We start from the raw sequence: 17,103 nt of genomic DNA on the forward strand, positions 1-17,103 counted from the left end.
ACACATACTTGTTCATGTTAGAATACCTCTGCATGAACTCGTGTGTCAGCATGTGCCGATGAGCACTTGATGTGATATATTTATTTCTGCAAGATATTGTGATTTCTAGAAGTTATATGCTTATCTACAACATTTGTGACGCATTGAAGTCTTGAGATATTACAGGCTACGATAAGTATTTTCATACTATACGTATTATGTATATTTTGAAAACTATACTTGTTTTACTGCGAGGGGGTTATAAAGTTTTCAAAAATGTTTTTTTATAAAACTTTATTATTAGGCCCACTCACCCTTATTTTTCGTCATTCCAGGTTTAGTAGCTGAGCTTTCGTGTCGATGAGGATTCTTGGCAAATCTTGGTATAGATGGTTACCTTCGATGGTATGATTCTCATCCTACTTTACTTTACTTATGCTTTGACATCACGTGCGAAATGAGTTCATTCCCGCTGACAAGTGCACTCTTATATTTAGGCACTTTTAGGTTTAAATTTACTCACATTTTTCACATCACTACACTTTATGGCTACATCACCCTTCTGGTGTCGGCCATCACAGCTCAATTCGGAGTCGACATGGACATTCTGAGTCATGATGTATCATTACGCATTCCACAATAGTTTGAGTGAGTGTGATATATATATATATATATATATATATATATATATATATATATATGTAGGAATCAGGTAACCTGATCTTGTTATTTATAACATTATTGCTACATTAGTGTGAATACAATATGTTAATATCATACTCATGAGTTCAACATATAAGTATCACACTCAAATTTTCTAATTTACTGTGTAAATGTGATTTCTACATACATTCAATATATTAGTTTCAGGATCACTTTTTTTTTCTGACTTACGATAAAAGCCTTACTATTAATAATTCAATCATCAACAATCATATCATTTGATTTACAAATTTAGTTTAAAAAAAATTTAGATTCTCTAAAAAGACGTAAAAAAAAACCCTAATTTCCCAGCCCAACTCTTACTAAAACCCTAAACTCGATTCATCTCTCGTGTTTCCCACCACCTCTCGTCTCCTGCGACGCCTCTTGCAGGCGCTTCACCCTCTCCCACCCTCGTCTCTCTCTCTCTCTCTCTCTCTCTCTCTCTCTCTCTCTCTCTCTCTCTCTCTCGGTGAGTTCTCTCCCTCTCTCTCAATAGGTAATCTCAATCTATTCTTTGATTTCACTTATAAATTTCGCTATGTTTTTCTTTCGTGTTTGTGCTATTGGAAATGTCATTCACTGCTTGATATTGGTTGATAGGCTAAATGTATGTTCAAATTCATGTCGAAAATTTTGCTTTTTTTCTTGCCCCCTCATATTCTTCTGGGGAAAAATTGAAAACTGGCTACGAATTGAATTATCTGATTTAGAATAATACCCAAATTAATATTGATTCAGTTTTTTCCTGTCAATTTGGAATATTGTTGGCTAAAATTTGTAAATAATATTTCTGCTTGACTTATCTATATGCCATACCTGTATCCTGAATTTTTGAGTTTTCCTGAATCACTGTATCGCAATGTATTGTATCACCTTGTATTGCTTTACCTGTTCCTGTTTCCAGCGGTGTAGTTGAGATTTTATTTTTTGTCCACTATGTTGCTGGTTCTCTGTGATCACCTACAAGAGTGGGTCGTCAAAAACACAAATAGATTTTCTTCTAATGAGGAAAGGGGATCGTATAACTTGTAAGGATTGCAAAGTTATACCAGGAGAGAGCGTGGCTAATCAACATCGCTTGTTGGTGATGGATGTACATATCAAAAGAGTAAGACAAAAGAACAAGACTTGGAAGTGCCCAAGGACTAGATGGTGGAATCTAAAAGAAGAAAAACAAGTCATTTTCAAAGAGAAGGTAATCACCCAATGTGTGTGGGATAGAGAGGGGGAAGCTAGCCAAATGTGGGATTCCATGGCTAGTTGTATCCGAAAAGTAGCAAAAGAGGTATTAGGAGAGTCCAAGGGCTTTGCCCCACACCAAAAGGAATCTTGGTGGTGGAATGAGGAGGTACAAACAAAGGTGAAGGCTAAGAAGGAATGTTGTAAAGCCTTATACAAGGAGAGGACCGATGAAAATGGTGAAAGGTATAGAAAAGCGAAGCAAGAGGCGAAGAAAGCTGTCAGAGAAGCTAAGGTAGCGGCTTACGACGATATGTATAAACGACTAGATACCAAAGAAGGAGAGTTGGATATCTATAAACTATCTAGAGCAAGGGAAAAGAAGACAAGGGACCTAAACCAAGTGAGGTGCATCAAGGATGAGGATGGAAAGGTTCTTGCTACAGAGAACGCGGTTAAAGACAGATGGAGAGGTTATTTTCATAATCTTTTCAATGAAGGACATGAAATGAGTGATTCTTTAGGGGAGTTGAGTAACTCAGAAGAGTGTAGAAACTACTCTTTTTATCGTCGAATCCGGAAGGAAGAAGTGGTTGTAGCTTTGAAGAAGATGAAGCATAAAAAAGCAATAGGCCCAGACGATATACCAATCGAAGTGTGGAAACTTTTGGGAGAGACAGGTATAACATGGCTCACTGACCTTTTCAATAGGATTTTGAAAACGAAGAAGATGCCAAATGAGTGGCGAACGAGCACTTTGGTGCCTATCTACAAGAATAAGGGCGACGTACAAAATTGCATGAACTATAGGGGTATTAAGCTAATGAGTCATACAATGAAGCTCTGGGAGAGAGTCATTGAGCATAGATTGAGGCAAGAGACACGGGTTTCGGACAACCAATTCGGGTTCATGCCAGGGCGCTCAACCATGGAGGCAATCTATCTCTTACGAAGATTGATGGAAAGATATAGAGATGGGAAAAAGGATTTACACATGGTCTTTATAGATTTGGAAAAAGCGTATGATAGGGTCCCAAGAGACATTCTTTGGAGGATTTTAGAGAAGAAAGGAGTACGAGTAGCATATATCCAAGCTATAAAGGATATGTATGAAGGAGCAAAGACTGCCGTAAGAACTCATGAAGGACAAACCGAAAGCTTTCCCATAACTGTAGGATTACATCAAGGCTCATCCTTAAGTCCTTACCTTTTTGCGTTGGTAATGGATGAGTTAACAAGACATATTCAAGATGATATTCCTTGGTGTATGCTTTTCGCAGACGATATAGTGTTGATAGATGAAACTCAGGAAGGGGTAAATGCAAAGCTTAACCTTTGGAGAGAAGTGTTGGAATCTAAAGGTCTTCGCCTAAGCCGATCAAAGACAGAATATATGGAGTGCAAGTTCAGTACAAATGGAGGCCAAAACGAGTTAGGGGTGAGGATCGGAGATCAAGAAATACCAAAGAGCGACCGTTTTCGTTACCTAGGATCTATCTTGCAAAAGAACGGAGAATTAGATGGAGATCTCAACCATAGAATACAAGCTGGATGGATGAAGTGGAAGAGTGCATCCGGCGTGTTATGTGACCGCCGTATGCCACTGAAGCTCAAGGGAAAATTTTATAGGACGGCAATAAGGCCGGCGATGCTGTATGGCACAGAATGTTGGGCGGTGAAACATCAACACGTACACAAAATGGGTGTAGCGGAGATGAGGATGCTTCGTTGGATGTGTGGGCACACAAGAAAGGATAAGATTAGGAATGAGGATATCCGGGGTAAAGTAGGAGTAGCCGAAATTGAAGGAAAGATGAGAGAAAATCGGTTACGGTGGTTTGGACATGTGCAAAGAAGGCCTACTGACGCTCCGATTAGAAGATGCGACGATGGGACAGAGGTTCAGGGCCGAAGGGGTAGAGGAAGACCTAGGAAAACTTTGGAAGAGACTCTAAGAAAAGACTTAGAGTACTTGGATCTAACGAAGGACATGACACAGGATCGAGCACAATGGCGTTCTAAGATTCATATAGCCGATCCCACTCAGTGACTTGGATTTTCCAAGTCTCCAACCGAGAAGTTTTCCTCACTCGGAAAATTAAGGGAACACTACCCCAACCTACATGCTCCACTCAGAAAGCTTCAACATACAAGCTTCAACAAAAGAAAATTCAAAGAACTTAGCGAAGAAGGCTTTGGTGTATTTAACACAATACGTTGAAATGAAGGAAAGCTTATTTATTGATATCCCCGATAAGCTACAAATATGTACATATACATGAGTCAAAATAAACACACAAGAGGGAGCTTTCACAAAGGTTGCTTAGGAGAAGTCTCAGCAGTCGGTAGAGCCCCAGAAAGAGAAGGCACCGGAGGGGGATCATTTGGAGCCTCAGTACTGGACAGAACCCTAGAAGGAGGAGGCATCAGAGGTTGATCATTTGGAGCTTCATTACGCGGTACAGCCCCAGAAGACGAAGGCAATAAATGCCTTTGGAACAAACCTACAAATCTCTGATGATCAAGTAAAACCTGACCATCAGTTTCCTTCATCTGGTCAAGCTTCCTCTTCATGTTTGTAGCATAGTCATGTGCGAGCCGGTGCAACTGTTTATTCTCATGCTTGAGCCCTCTAATCTCCTGTTTGAGACTCATCACTTCAGCCGCCAATGATTCAACTTGGCGGGTTCGAGCAAATAGGCGTTGGGCCATATTAGACACAGAACCTGCACACTGAACACTGAGAGCCAGCGAATCCTTAACAGCTAACTCATCAGACCGTTTGGAAAGTAGTCTGTTATCTTTGGGAGTGAGAAGGTTCCTGGCCACCACCGCAGCGGTCATATCATTCTTCATCACGGAATCCCCAACGGTAAGAGGACCAGTAGGGGAGACGAAGGATGGGCGCCATATGTTGTCTGGAGAAGGCGGGGCTGCCTCTTCAACAAGGTTCAAGTCAAAACGACGGTCGGAGGGGCCAGACATTTTCAAAGGTGTTGAAGAGAGAAGAGGTCGGACAAATCAAGATCTTAGAAGTGCAAGAATGAAGCTTCTACTGGTGGAGATTCAAGTGTGCTTTGGAACTTAATGCCAGCCCTTATAAAAATCTGCACTCGACGGAGCTTCAGAAATCGAAGAGGCGCCTGCTCAGAAATCGAAGAGGCGTTTGCTTTCTCAAAAGCTGGGCTGCTTAGAGATCACGAGGGTTGATCTCAGAAATCTAAGAGGCGTTTGCTTTCTCAAAAGTTGGGCTGCTCAAAGACCACGAAGGCTGGTCTCAGAAATTGAAGAGGCGCTCGCTTTCTCAAAAGCTGGGCTCCCCAGAGACCACGAGGGCCGATCTCAGAAATCGAAGAGGCACCTACTTTTCCAGCCTTGTCAGCACCTGTCACACGCACACTCAGCTTTGCGGAAATTATGGGCATTCTGTCGAAGACTTCTGGGGAAGTAGAAAACACATGAATCTTACTGTTCAATCACCCACTTCCCACACGCAACAATAGCTCATGGGTACCACAGAAAACTTTGCCAAAGTTCTCTGCCAAAGTTGAGCACGTGAAGCTTGCAGCTCCCACTACATCGCTCTGACCAAGAAGGGTAAAAGAATAGCAAAGAAACAGCACTAACAAAGTTTAGACCCATAAATTTTGAAGGTCTAGCTACCATATTATTACCCACAAGGGTAAAGGAACAGTACCACTGCTGGATAATTGGACAGTCCCTGTGTGTCAACCTCTGTGCTTCGTGGCAAGGTAGACTAGCAAACATGCCCAACCTTTACTCACATTCGAGAAAACACTCCCAATAAGATTGCTTGCTCCAAAATCGAAGAGGCACCGTCCTCCGAATCTCGAGAGCCAGAATCCCAACATGACTACTTTCTTAAAAATCGAAGAGAGGGTAAAGGAACAGTACCATTGCTGGATAATTGGAAAGTCCCTGTGTGTCAACCTCTGTGCTTCGTGGCAAGGTAGACTAGCAAACATGCCCAACCTTTACTCACATTCGAGAAAACACTCCCAACAAGATTGCTTGCTCCAAAATCGAAGAGGCACCGCCCTCCGAATCTCGAGAGCCAGACTCCCAACATGATTACTTTCTAAAAAATTGAAGAGACACTGCTCCCCGAATCTTCGAGAGCCAGACCCCCAGCGTGACTGCTTTCTCAAAAATCGATGAGGCATCGTTCTTCGAATCAATCGAAGAGGCGCTCGCTTTCTCAAAAGCTGGGCTGCTCAGAGACCACGAGGGCCGATCTCAGAAATCGAAGAGGCACCTACTTTTCTAGCCTTGTCAGCACCTGTCACACGCACACTCAGCTTTGCAGAAATTATGGGCATTCTGTCGAAGACTTCTGGTGAAGTAGAAAGCACATGAATCTTACTGTTCAATCACCCACTTCCCACACGCAACAATAGCTCATGGGTACCACAGATAACTTTGTCAAAGTTCTCTGCCAAAGTTGAGCACGTGAAGCTTGCAGCTCCCACTACATCGCTCTGACCAAGAAAGGTAAAAGAATAGCAAAGAAACAACACTAACAAAGTTTAGACACATAAATTTTGAAGGTCTAGCTACCATATTATTACCCACAAGGGTAAAGGAACAGTACCACTGCTGGATAATTGGAAACTCCCTGTGTGTCAACCTCTGTGCTTCGTGGCAATGTAGACTAGCAAACATGCCCAACCTTTACTCACATTCGAGAAAACACTCCCAACAAGATTGCTTGCTCCAAAATCGAAGAGGCACCGTCCTCCGAATCTCGAGAGCCAGACTCCCAACATGACTACTTTCTCAAAATCGAAGAGAGGGTAAAGGAACAGTACGATTGCTGGATAATTGGAAAGTCCCTGTGTATCAACCTTTGTGCTTCGTGGCAAGGTAGACTAGCAAACATGCCCAACCTTTACTCACATTCGAGACAACACTCCCAACAAGATTGCTTGCTCCAAAATCGAAGAGGCACCGCCCTCCGAATCTCGAGAGCCAGACTCCCAACATGATTACTTCCTCAAAAATCGAAGAGACACTGCTCTCCGAATCTCGAGAGCCAGACCCCCAGCATGATTGCTTTCTCAAAAATCGAAGAGGCATCGTTCTCCGAATCTCGAGAGCCAGATACCACAGACCACTTTTTCAAAGTGCTCTGACAGAGTTAAAACATGTGAAACTGACAGCTCCCACTACCGTGCTATGACCAAGCAGGGTAAAGGAATAGCATTACTACTTGTTAGGGAGACTCCTATATATGTCAACCTCCATCCCCAACGGACAGGCAGACCTGCAAAAATGCTCAACCCTTCATCATATCTGAGAGGGCACTCCCAACGAAGCCTTTCGAAATATTCAGCTTTCTTTCCCCCCGATAATACCTCTGCAAACAAGCTATACTAGAGCAAGAATATCTCATATCATCAGGGTTAAAAGCAAGAGTATCCCATATCATGCTTTTTCCCTGTCTTTTCCTTTGGCCTTGTTTTTACCTGCAAGACAAGGAGAAAGAGAGCAATCAGTCAGCACTTGGAATCAAGCTTCCAGCCAAGAACTGACTGCCTGGAACCCCTTACCTGATTACTTACCTGGCATTGCTCTCGAGTACTCATCTTCAACATCTTATGTTTCCAGGGAAGATTCTGCATCTGCTTGAGGAACAGATAGGGCAAGTGCGAAGGATACAAGGAAGCATGTGGAGACAAGCGTAACAGCACACGTGCCGATACATCCATTACTCTGTCAAAAGCAAAAGTATCCCATATCAGCAGGGTGGAACGTACTCTAGATTTGATGGACTTGTTTTGACCCTCAAATTCTTCAGTCGGCCTTATACTCTGGAGGAAACCAGAAAACCCTCCAGCTCAGTTCAAGAATAAGCCTGTGGAAAGTTACTTCTTCAAAAGCAAAAGTATCTCATATCATCTCTTCTCATTTTTCTTCTCTTTATCCTTCATGCTGCTGCAAGATGGGGAGAAGGTGAACAATCAGTCGGAGCTCTGATTGCTTACCTTGTCTGTCACCTCTTTCAGCAGACCCCCTAGCTCGGCGACTTGGGGGACTCCTACTACATGGTTTGTATCGCGCTTGACCAAGCCTGAAACTACAAGTAAGCTTCAAGTGAAATTGATACATTACCTTGTGCATCTCCACCAGTTAAAGATACCACCCCTGGATGGAGGAAGAGTACTTCCAGAGAAAATGCCACATCTACCTATGAGACAGATAAGGCAAGTCAAGACGACTCCACACTCCGATACTTAGAAGTTTCGTGATTACGAGATCATTCTCCCACAATATTTCTTAATGTCATTTGTACTAAATCATTCACTTGTACTCACTAAAGGAGAGCTTGAACCTATGTACTTGTGTAAACCCTTCACAATTAATGAGAACTCTTCTATTCCGTGGACGTAGCCAATATGGGTGAACCACGTACATCTTGTGTTTGCTTTCCTATCTCTATCCATTTATATACTTATCCACACTAATGACCGGAGCAATCTAGCGAAGATCACAAAAAGCGACCGTTTTCGCTACCTAGGATCTATCTTGCAAGAGAACGGAGAATTAGATGGAGATCTCAACCATAGAATACGAGCTGGATGGATGAAGTGTTAGAATGCATCCGGCGTGTTGTGTGACCGTCGTAGGCCACTGAAGCTCAAGGGAAAATTTTATAGGACGGCAATAAGGCCAGCGATGTTGTATGGCACAGAATGTTGGGCGGTGAAGCATCAACACGTACACAAAATGGGTGTAGCGGAGATGAGGATGCTTCGTGGGATGTGTGGGCACACGAGAAAGGATAAGATTGGGAATGAGGATATCCGAGGTAAAGTAGGAGTAGCCGAAATTGTAGGAAAGATGAGAGAAAATCGGCTCCGGTGATTTGGACATGTGCAAAGAAGGCCGAATGACGCTCCGGTTCGAAGATGTGACTACGGGACAGAGGTTCAGGGCCGAAGGGGTAGAGGAAGACCTAGGAAAACTTTGGAAGAGACTCTAAGAAAAGACTTAGAGTACTTGGATCTAACGGAGGACATGACACAAAACCGAGCGCAATGGCGTTCTAGGATTCATATAGCCGACCCCACTTAGTGGGAAAAGGCTTTGTTGTTGTTGTATGTTGCTGGTTCTCACTTTAGAAGAATAATGTTAGAGCTAACATTGAGATTTGAGAATGTATTGCTCTTTTGATATATCAAATCGATCTAATGCCTGCTAGATTAATGTGGATGGAGAGTATATGTGATACTGCTCGGCAAAATTATTGCAATGATTTTCATGGATGGATTTGGATAGGCGAATAAAGGGGTTCCATGTACTTTTATAATAATTGATGTGGTTGGTTGTGAATTCTTAATGACGGTGTACTTAATTTTTTCCCAGAAAGTAGGACTATATGATCTAAGGGAACAATGAGGTTGGAAAAGTGCTGGTTTTGTTCCTCTACTGTATACCCCGGACATGGGATTCAGTTTGTTCGCAACGATGCAAAGGTAAAGTTGTTATCCACTCTCTACTAAAGCACAAAAGTAGTTGTATTCTAATTGTAGTAATCTCAACATGGACTATGACGTAGCCATACAGATGCACTCGTGAGCCTTAAGTTTGAAAATGTTGCTCATTTTAGTCCTGAACAGCTGAACCTATATGGTTTTCCAGTCCTATAATCAAACAGTGCCTGATTTACTGTTGGTTAAGTCAGCTTAGATTAGTTTTAGTTTACATGGTTATGTCAAGCATGCTTTTTATAATAATTCCATTTGGGGTTGATGCTACGATGAGTCAATTTATTTGGCACTCCGTTTGGGGTTTTGTTTTGGACTGAGGTCCTCAAGTCGGGTTAATTTCTTGATCTTTTAGTTCAGATTTATTCCAGAAATAGTTTTCATTTTCTTAGCATCTTATGCTTTCACTGTGAAACGGATGATGGTTACTGATAACACTCACATTGCTCCTGAGGCTATATGATGTGTGACCGGATTACCTGACACCGTTCCTCTTCTAGATTTTTCGATTCTGTAGATCCAAATGCCACAAGAACTTTAAGATGAAGAGGAATCCTCGAAAGGTGAAGTGGACTAAGGCCTATAGGCGGTTGCGTGGAAAGGACATGACGCAGGTAAACAAACTTTGATCTCTCTTAATCCTATTATTGTTACAGACATTTTAGTAAATATCGTTTAATTGCTTGTGTAATATCCTGTTAGTTATGTTACTCTTTTCTTTCTATCTGCAGGACTCCACGTTTGAGTTTGAGAGAAAACGAAATAGGCCTGAGAGATACGACAGGAGTCTTACAGAAAACACTCTGAAGGCAATTAAGAAGATCGATAAAGTCAGAATTGAGAGAGAGGCCAGACACCACAAGAATAGGTACATTCCTCCTCTTCCCTTTTAACCTTCTGTAGAAAACAGTAAAACCTGTTTTTGGTTTTCTTCATCTTACGAAACTTGTTAAAAACTTGTGCAGGATGAAGGGCAAGAATGTCAAAGAGCAAAATGAGAAAAGGAAAGAGATTGACCATAGCCTCCACTTGGTCATATCTCCGATCGCGCAACAGCAAGAGCCATCACTCGTCAAGGTTTCCCAACCATATCTCGAGAAACACGTTGCCATGGAGGAGTAAATTTATTGTTTCAGCAGTCATGGTTTTATCCGTCTCTTTTGCATCCACGGTTCCAACAAGTAGCAAGACGATTGTTTCTGTGTGGATTGAAGTTTTGGATCCTGTTTTCCTTCTCATGAATTTGTAGCGTCGGATCTAAATTATGTTCGTCGAGTCCCAGGTCTGTTGTAAAACGTTTATAACAAGATATTCTATATGTAAGTTTTTGAATTTATGGTCCAACAGTTTTGGGACTTTATACATTTGATTTGAGTAGTTAAATTTGCCTAGGGATTGCGTCAAGTCAATTTGAAGAATTCATATCAGCCATATCCCAGTTAGAGCAACTCCACCCATGGAGCCTTCCCTGACAATCCACTATTGAATCCACCCTTTTGAACAGTGACTGCCTTAAATGAATAGTGACTGCCTTAAATGAATAGTAATTGCCATTAATGAACAGTAATTGCCATTTGCATCTCCACCCTTGGAGCCCTCCTCCCAGGCAATAGGTAATAAAATATTAGTTTTTTTGTTTGTTTAAATAATACAAAATAAAATTATTTGTAATTTCGGATAAGATTTTTTAAATCGTTCTCGTTGCGCCACGTGTCATTTTATAAAACCAAACAATTATTTAGCGATGGATTTCGATAAGATTTTTATCCAATGTCATCGTGCCACGTGTCGTTATTTTTTGAAAATCTTTGACGATAGATTTCGATCAGATTTTAACTCGTTCAAAATTACGCCACGTGTCATTATCCGAAAAGATAATTATTGGAGATCGATTTCGATAAGATTTTTATCCAATGTCATCGTGCCACGTGTCGTTATCTTTTGAGAATCTTTGACGATAGATTTCGATCAGATTTTAACTTGTTCAAAATTGCGCCACGTGTCATTATCCGAAAAGATAATTATTGGAGATCGATTTCGATAAGATTTTTATCCAATTAATCTCTGCCGTTGGATTTTAAAAAATTTGAATTCCAACACTTCAGATTGTGCCACGTGTCATAACGGTAAATTTTCTTAATTTTAAAACTATTTTCTCTTTGTTTTTTAATTTATAAAGCAGATTTATATCAACCGTTGATCTTAGATCGAACGGTTGATATAAAATTAGTTTTTTTTTATTACCGTTGCAAATCGAACGGCTCGTATTAAAGAGCCGTTGGGATCGAATGGACCGTGGGAAGCCACGTGGCTTCCCAACAGTAACTGGGCACGCGGGCCACTTGCCTGAAATCATGTCGGGTGACGCGCCCCCACTCGCGAGTGAGGGGCACGCGCCTGACACAAAAAAAAAAAAAAAAGCCCGGACCCAGGCCTGACGTCACAGGCCTCGGGCCATAGGCCTGTCAATTGCCCACCCCCTCTCCCTCGAGCTCTCACCTTCACTCGGCCTCTCCATGGCTGGAGAAGAACCAACAGGCCCTCGGGCCCTTTCCTGCAACCCGTCCCCCTAGCAAAGAGCATGGGTGGAGTTGCTTTTAATGCACCTTCGTTGATATGGGAAAAGCTTGGGTGCTACTGTGATACCAACAGTTACGAATCATTTTAATAAAGTGTTTAGTTAGAGCAGTTCCAGCGTGGAACCCCCCCTCCCGAAAAAACCCCCCAAAGGCAATACACTATGCTATCCACCTAATGAACAGTAACTGCCTTTAATGAACAGTAACCGCGTTTTGCATCTCCATTGTTGCACTTCAATAGCCATGGCAGTAGGCAATAAAATAATACAAATAATTTTATTTGTAATTTTGAATAAGATTTTTAATCGTTCTCGTTGCGTCACGTGTCATTATCTGAAAAGTTATAAAATAATACAAAATAATTTTATTTGTAATTTCGGATAAGATTTTTAATCGTTCTCGTTGCGTCACGTGTCTTAAAATCCGAAAATACAATTATTGGTGATGGATTTTCGATAAGATTTTTAATCGTTCTCGTTGTGCCACGTGTCATAATTTGAAAAGTTATAAAATAATACAAAATAATTTTATTTGTAATTTTGGATAAGATTTTTAATTGTTTTCATTGCGCCACGTGTCATAAAATCCGAAAAGACAATTATTGGTGATGGATTTCCGATAAGATTTTTAATCGTACTCGTTGCGCTATGTGTCATTATCCGAAAATACAATTATTGGTGATGGATTTCCGATAAGATTATTAACCAATCACGTCGCGCCACGTGTCACAATCTTTGAGGATAAATTTCCATCAGATTTTTAACAAATGACGGCATGCCACGTGGCATTATCTACAACCTAATCCTTTTTAAATCCTCCATATAATCCACCATCCATCCTCACAAATCTCACACCAATTTTATCAAGATATCTATCATTATTCAAAGTTTTTGCTTCATTTTTACAATGTCTTATTCTTCAAGGATGATGTGGGAAATCAATCAGCAAGAGGAATAATTGTTTAACCAATCTGACGGAATGTTCAATCTCCAGGTGGCCCAAAATGAGAGGGAAGAGGATGAGGAGCGTAGAAGGAGAGATGACGAAGTAAGAATGGGCAGAGCCTCACATTCCCGTCGAGTCATCCAAGCTGTGGGTCAGATCTGCAGGCCCAGCCGTTCTGGAAACCTTGATAGAAGCAGGCAACGACGAGTACAGAACTCTTGGACGATTATTTTGTCCGTAATAGTGCATTCCCTGATACGTACTTTAGACGTCGTTTTAGAATGGAACGACATTTGTTCAACAAAATCATGATTGCTGTTTGCAACCATGATTCTTACTTTGTGCAAAAGAATGATGCTTTTGGTGCTATAGGTCTCATTCCTCAGCAAAAAATTACTGCTGCCTTGCGGATGCTTGCATATGGAGCATTTGTAGACTAAGTGGATGAGATAACGAGGATGGGGTAATCAACCATTCTTGAATCCTTGATGAGGTTTTGCGGTAATCAAATCTATCTACACCGCAGAGTACCTCCGGAAACCTACTGACATGGACTTGCAAAGGCTTCTGAAGAAGGGCGAGATGCGAGGTTTTCCTAGGATGATTGGAAACATCGATTGTATGCATTGGAAGTGGAAAAACTGTCCAAGTGCATGACAAGACGCTTATGGGGACAGAAAAGAGGCAAAAAGTATCATTTTGGAGGCGATGACATCTTTTGATACATGGATTTGGCATGCTTTTTTCGGAGTTCCGGGAGCTCAAAATGACCTTAACGTCCTTGCCCAATCCTCAGTGTTCAACGATGTCTTACAAGGAAAGGCAACAAAAGTCACGTATTGCGTCAACGAATGTATGTACGACGGGCCATACTACCTAGTAGACGGCATTTACCCAAGGTGGTCAACATTTGTCAAAACAGTGCCACGTCCGCGAAGTGCAAAGGAAAAACACTTTGCAAGCTATCAAGAAGGGTGCAAGAAGGATGTGGAGTGTTGTTTTGGTATCCTCCAAGCTCGCTGGGCGATCGTCAGGGGTGCTGCCAGATTGTTTGATGTAAAGTCGTTTCGATCCATCATGATGACGTGCATCATTCTTCACAACATGATTGTGGAAGATGAGTACGATTATGATGCCGTTGATGAATATGAGCCAGACACGATGAACAATTCAAGAACACGTATATATTGTGCTCATGACGCCACCGAAGAACCCGTGCAACATGAGCCATTAGAAAGGGATGGACGTTACAATGAATTGATCATTCAACGATATACTGCACTTCAAAGGCCATATATGCACAATACCCAGCAAATTGATTTGATAAAGCACCAGTGGGAATTGAAATAAGCTCAAGATACTTAAGTTCATTTAGTGTGTTTGTTTTTTTTGGTGTGTTTATTTAATTTTTTTTGGTGTGTTTTTTTTTTATTCATTTAGTGAGTATTTTATTATTTGGTATGTTTATGTAATTTTTTTTGGTGTGTTTAAATGTCTTTTGAATAAAGATTATCTTAGTATAAATAAATTACCAAATTAAATAAATATACTCTTAGTTTAAATAAAGTACTAAAATCAATAAATTGGAAACAACATAAAGTACGCTATTCAATAAATAAGAAATTACAACCCAGAGTGATTGGAAAATTATGGGCTCCGATTACAAAAAGTACTTTATTCATCATCACTTAACCAATTTGTGGTGCTCGGATGATCTTTTCTTGTCATGCTAGTGCTCGGATGATCTTTTCTTGTCATGCTAGGACCATCTTTTCTTGTCGTGCTAGGACCATCTCCTCTTGCTCTCGCTTCTCTTGCACGCCTCCTTCGCATCACTTCCGCTTTCTCCGACTTCCAAAAATATTTAGAATTTGGAGATTTCCCTTCTAAAGGCGTGTTCATAATGTCACGATCTTGTTGAGCCATTCTTTCTTCTCTAACCTGTTCCCTTTCTTGCCTAAGTAGCTTTCTTTCTCTCTCATTAGCTTGAAATGCTCGCTCAACAATTGCACCTTTTGCCTCCTCTCTAGCCTTATCAGCCTCAAATTTTGCCATTTCCCGCGCCAAAGTCAATTCACCTTGGCGAGCAAGTTCTTCCATATAGTTTGCATAATCATTCTTGGAAGCACTCCCTTTTCTCTTTGAAGCCTTCTTACCTTGAGGCCTAATTGGATAACGGGTCGATTCCGACGCTTGTTCAGGGGGTTGTTTCGGGCACTTCTTATGCTTCATCTTCATGAACATGCGAGGCATGATCGGGTGTAGAGTGTAGAAGGGTGCTGTTCATGAAAACTTTTGGACCGACATGCACAACTTTGAATTTAGGACAATCTTTGACAATATTCCAACATTCCCACTCGTTGAATGATTTTTTTGCTTTTGGTTTTGGCACCATACCAAGCTTGTGCTTGAAGTTACTACACAATGCAGGATAAGAAATAATTATAATGAAAGTAGGTAACAAATAAATAATACAAACAAATAATTATAATGTAAATTTGGGTATAGTACAAACAAATAAATAATATATTGTTACATGATCCGCGTAATTTTCCCCACCTCGACGATTAGTACTAGCTTGTGCCAAGGCGTCTCTCCACGTACTAAACGATTGGTTAAGTAATTTCCAACAACTGGACATCGATTCTTTGGTTCTTTTCCCACCCATTTTCTCAAGATAATTGGTATGAATAAGACTCCACATTTCTCGCAACTGCATCTCATTAAGCGAACTATGAGTAACTTCAACCTAGCTAGTACACAACTCAACATCTTCAAGAAGCGTCCAATTCGTACCTGCCTCAGTAGTCATTTTGTTGAAAAAAATTGGATTGAAACTTTGAGAGAAAGATAAGAATGTGGTTGAAAGTAGTTAAGAAAATATAAAATTGTGGTGTAAGGTAGATGATAATGAGAAGGTATTTATAGAAAGGTAAAAACAATTTTTTTTGGATTTTTATTCATTTTTAAATTTTTTTTATTCAACTAATTAATCTCTGCCGTTGTATTTTAAAAAAATTGAATTCCAACACTACAGATTGTGCCACGTGGCACAACGGTAACATTTTTGAATTTTAAAACTATTTTTATTTATTTATAAAGGAGAATAATATCAACCGTTGATCTCAGATCCAACGGTTGATATTAAATAAGATTTATTTTATTTTATTTACCGTTGCAAATCTAACAGTCCACATTTTCTTGCCGTTGAGATCCAACGGACCATGGGAAGCCATGTGGCTTCCCAACGGTAACAATTTGAAACTGCCATGGGCCACATTCACTGAAAACATGTCGCGTGACGCGCTCCTATGTGCGGGTGTAGTGCACGCGCTTGATAGAAAAAAATAAAAAAAAGGCTAACGCCTGGCTGACTTCAGCCTTGCGTCGTGGGCTGGCAATTCATGACAGGCCTGGTGCTCGGGCCTGCCCTGTCCCTCGGGCTCCCACACGCTGGAGTCAATAGGCCGGGCTCTCGGGCCCTGTTTGCTGGCTTGTCCCCCGAGCTCCAACCAACGTTGGAAGTGCTCTTAAGAGCTCACTTTTCAAGGCTCGATAGCTACCTTTTTATTTCCTCCTGAGGCTCCATGAACCTTTCAAAATATAGCATGTTATTTCTTTTGCCCATAACACCTCATTGAACATGGGAGCATATGGAACGTTTTGGTTCGCAACCCTCAATTGGTGACGAGCATTACGATCATATTAATTGGTTTGACATGTTTAAATTTTAAAAGGGTTTTTATCATAAATGGTCCCTGAAATTGACCCACCTCATCAAAATGGTCACTGGAATTGAAAATCGATCAATGTTGTCCTTGAAATTAGGTGTCCCAAATCAATGTGGTCATTCCGTCACAATTTTTTCGAAAATTCTGTTATGTGCTGATGTGTCACACAAGTGGGTCCCACAATGTAATTAAATATTTCCATGTGGATTAAAAATATTTAAATAATAATTAAAAAATTATTTTATACAATTAAAAACAAAAAAAAAAGGAAAAAAAAGAAGAAGAAGCTTGTTCCCCTCCTACCCAAAAACCCTAGCAAAATCTGGGAAAATTTGATAGCAATCAATACCTTGTAAAGATTGATTTTGGTAATCTGGTACGAGACGCCAACCCAGTGGGTCTTAGCCATTCGGTACCCCAATCCCCAGTTGGGAAGAAACTGGGCTACCTCGAAAAGGTTTTTCTTCTTCTTCTTCT

The 17,103-nt window shown here is 40.9% G+C and overlaps 1 protein-coding gene across 2 annotated transcripts; it reads left to right on the top strand.

The window, feature by feature from the left end:
• The first annotated feature begins 1,008 nt into the window (after window positions 1-1,008).
• LOC126615160 (probable ribosome biogenesis protein RLP24) lies at window positions 1,009-10,715 on the top strand. Of its 2 annotated transcripts, XM_050282918.1 has the most exons (5): window positions 1,009-1,180; window positions 9,250-9,359; window positions 9,872-9,985; window positions 10,103-10,239; window positions 10,337-10,715. In XM_050282918.1, the coding sequence occupies exons 2-5, from the start codon at window positions 9,279-9,281 to the stop codon at window positions 10,491-10,493; spliced, it is 489 nt and encodes a 162-aa protein (XP_050138875.1). In that variant the 5' UTR covers window positions 1,009-1,180; window positions 9,250-9,278; the 3' UTR covers window positions 10,494-10,715. The 2 variants fall into 2 exon arrangements, with proteins under 2 accessions (XP_050138875.1, XP_050138876.1); XM_050282919.1 differs by lacking the exon at window positions 1,009-1,180 and having other exon boundaries at window positions 9,235-9,359.
• Window positions 10,716-17,103: the final 6,388 nt, after the last annotated feature.

Source organism: Malus sylvestris, chromosome 3, assembly GCF_916048215.2.
Source record: "Malus sylvestris chromosome 3, drMalSylv7.2, whole genome shotgun sequence".
In the NCBI taxonomy this organism is placed as follows: Eukaryota; Viridiplantae; Streptophyta; class Magnoliopsida; order Rosales; family Rosaceae; genus Malus; species Malus sylvestris.

Coding starts and splice junctions, on each gene's coding strand:
- LOC126615160 (XM_050282918.1), top strand. CDS start 9,279: ATGAGGTTGGAAAAGTGCTGGTTTTGTTCCTCTACTGTATACCCCGGA. Junction 9,986..10,102: donor GTGGAAAGGACATGACGCAG/GTAAACAAACTT, acceptor TTCTATCTGCAG/GACTCCACGTTTGAGTTTGA. Junction 10,240..10,336: donor GCCAGACACCACAAGAATAG/GTACATTCCTCC, acceptor AAACTTGTGCAG/GATGAAGGGCAAGAATGTCA.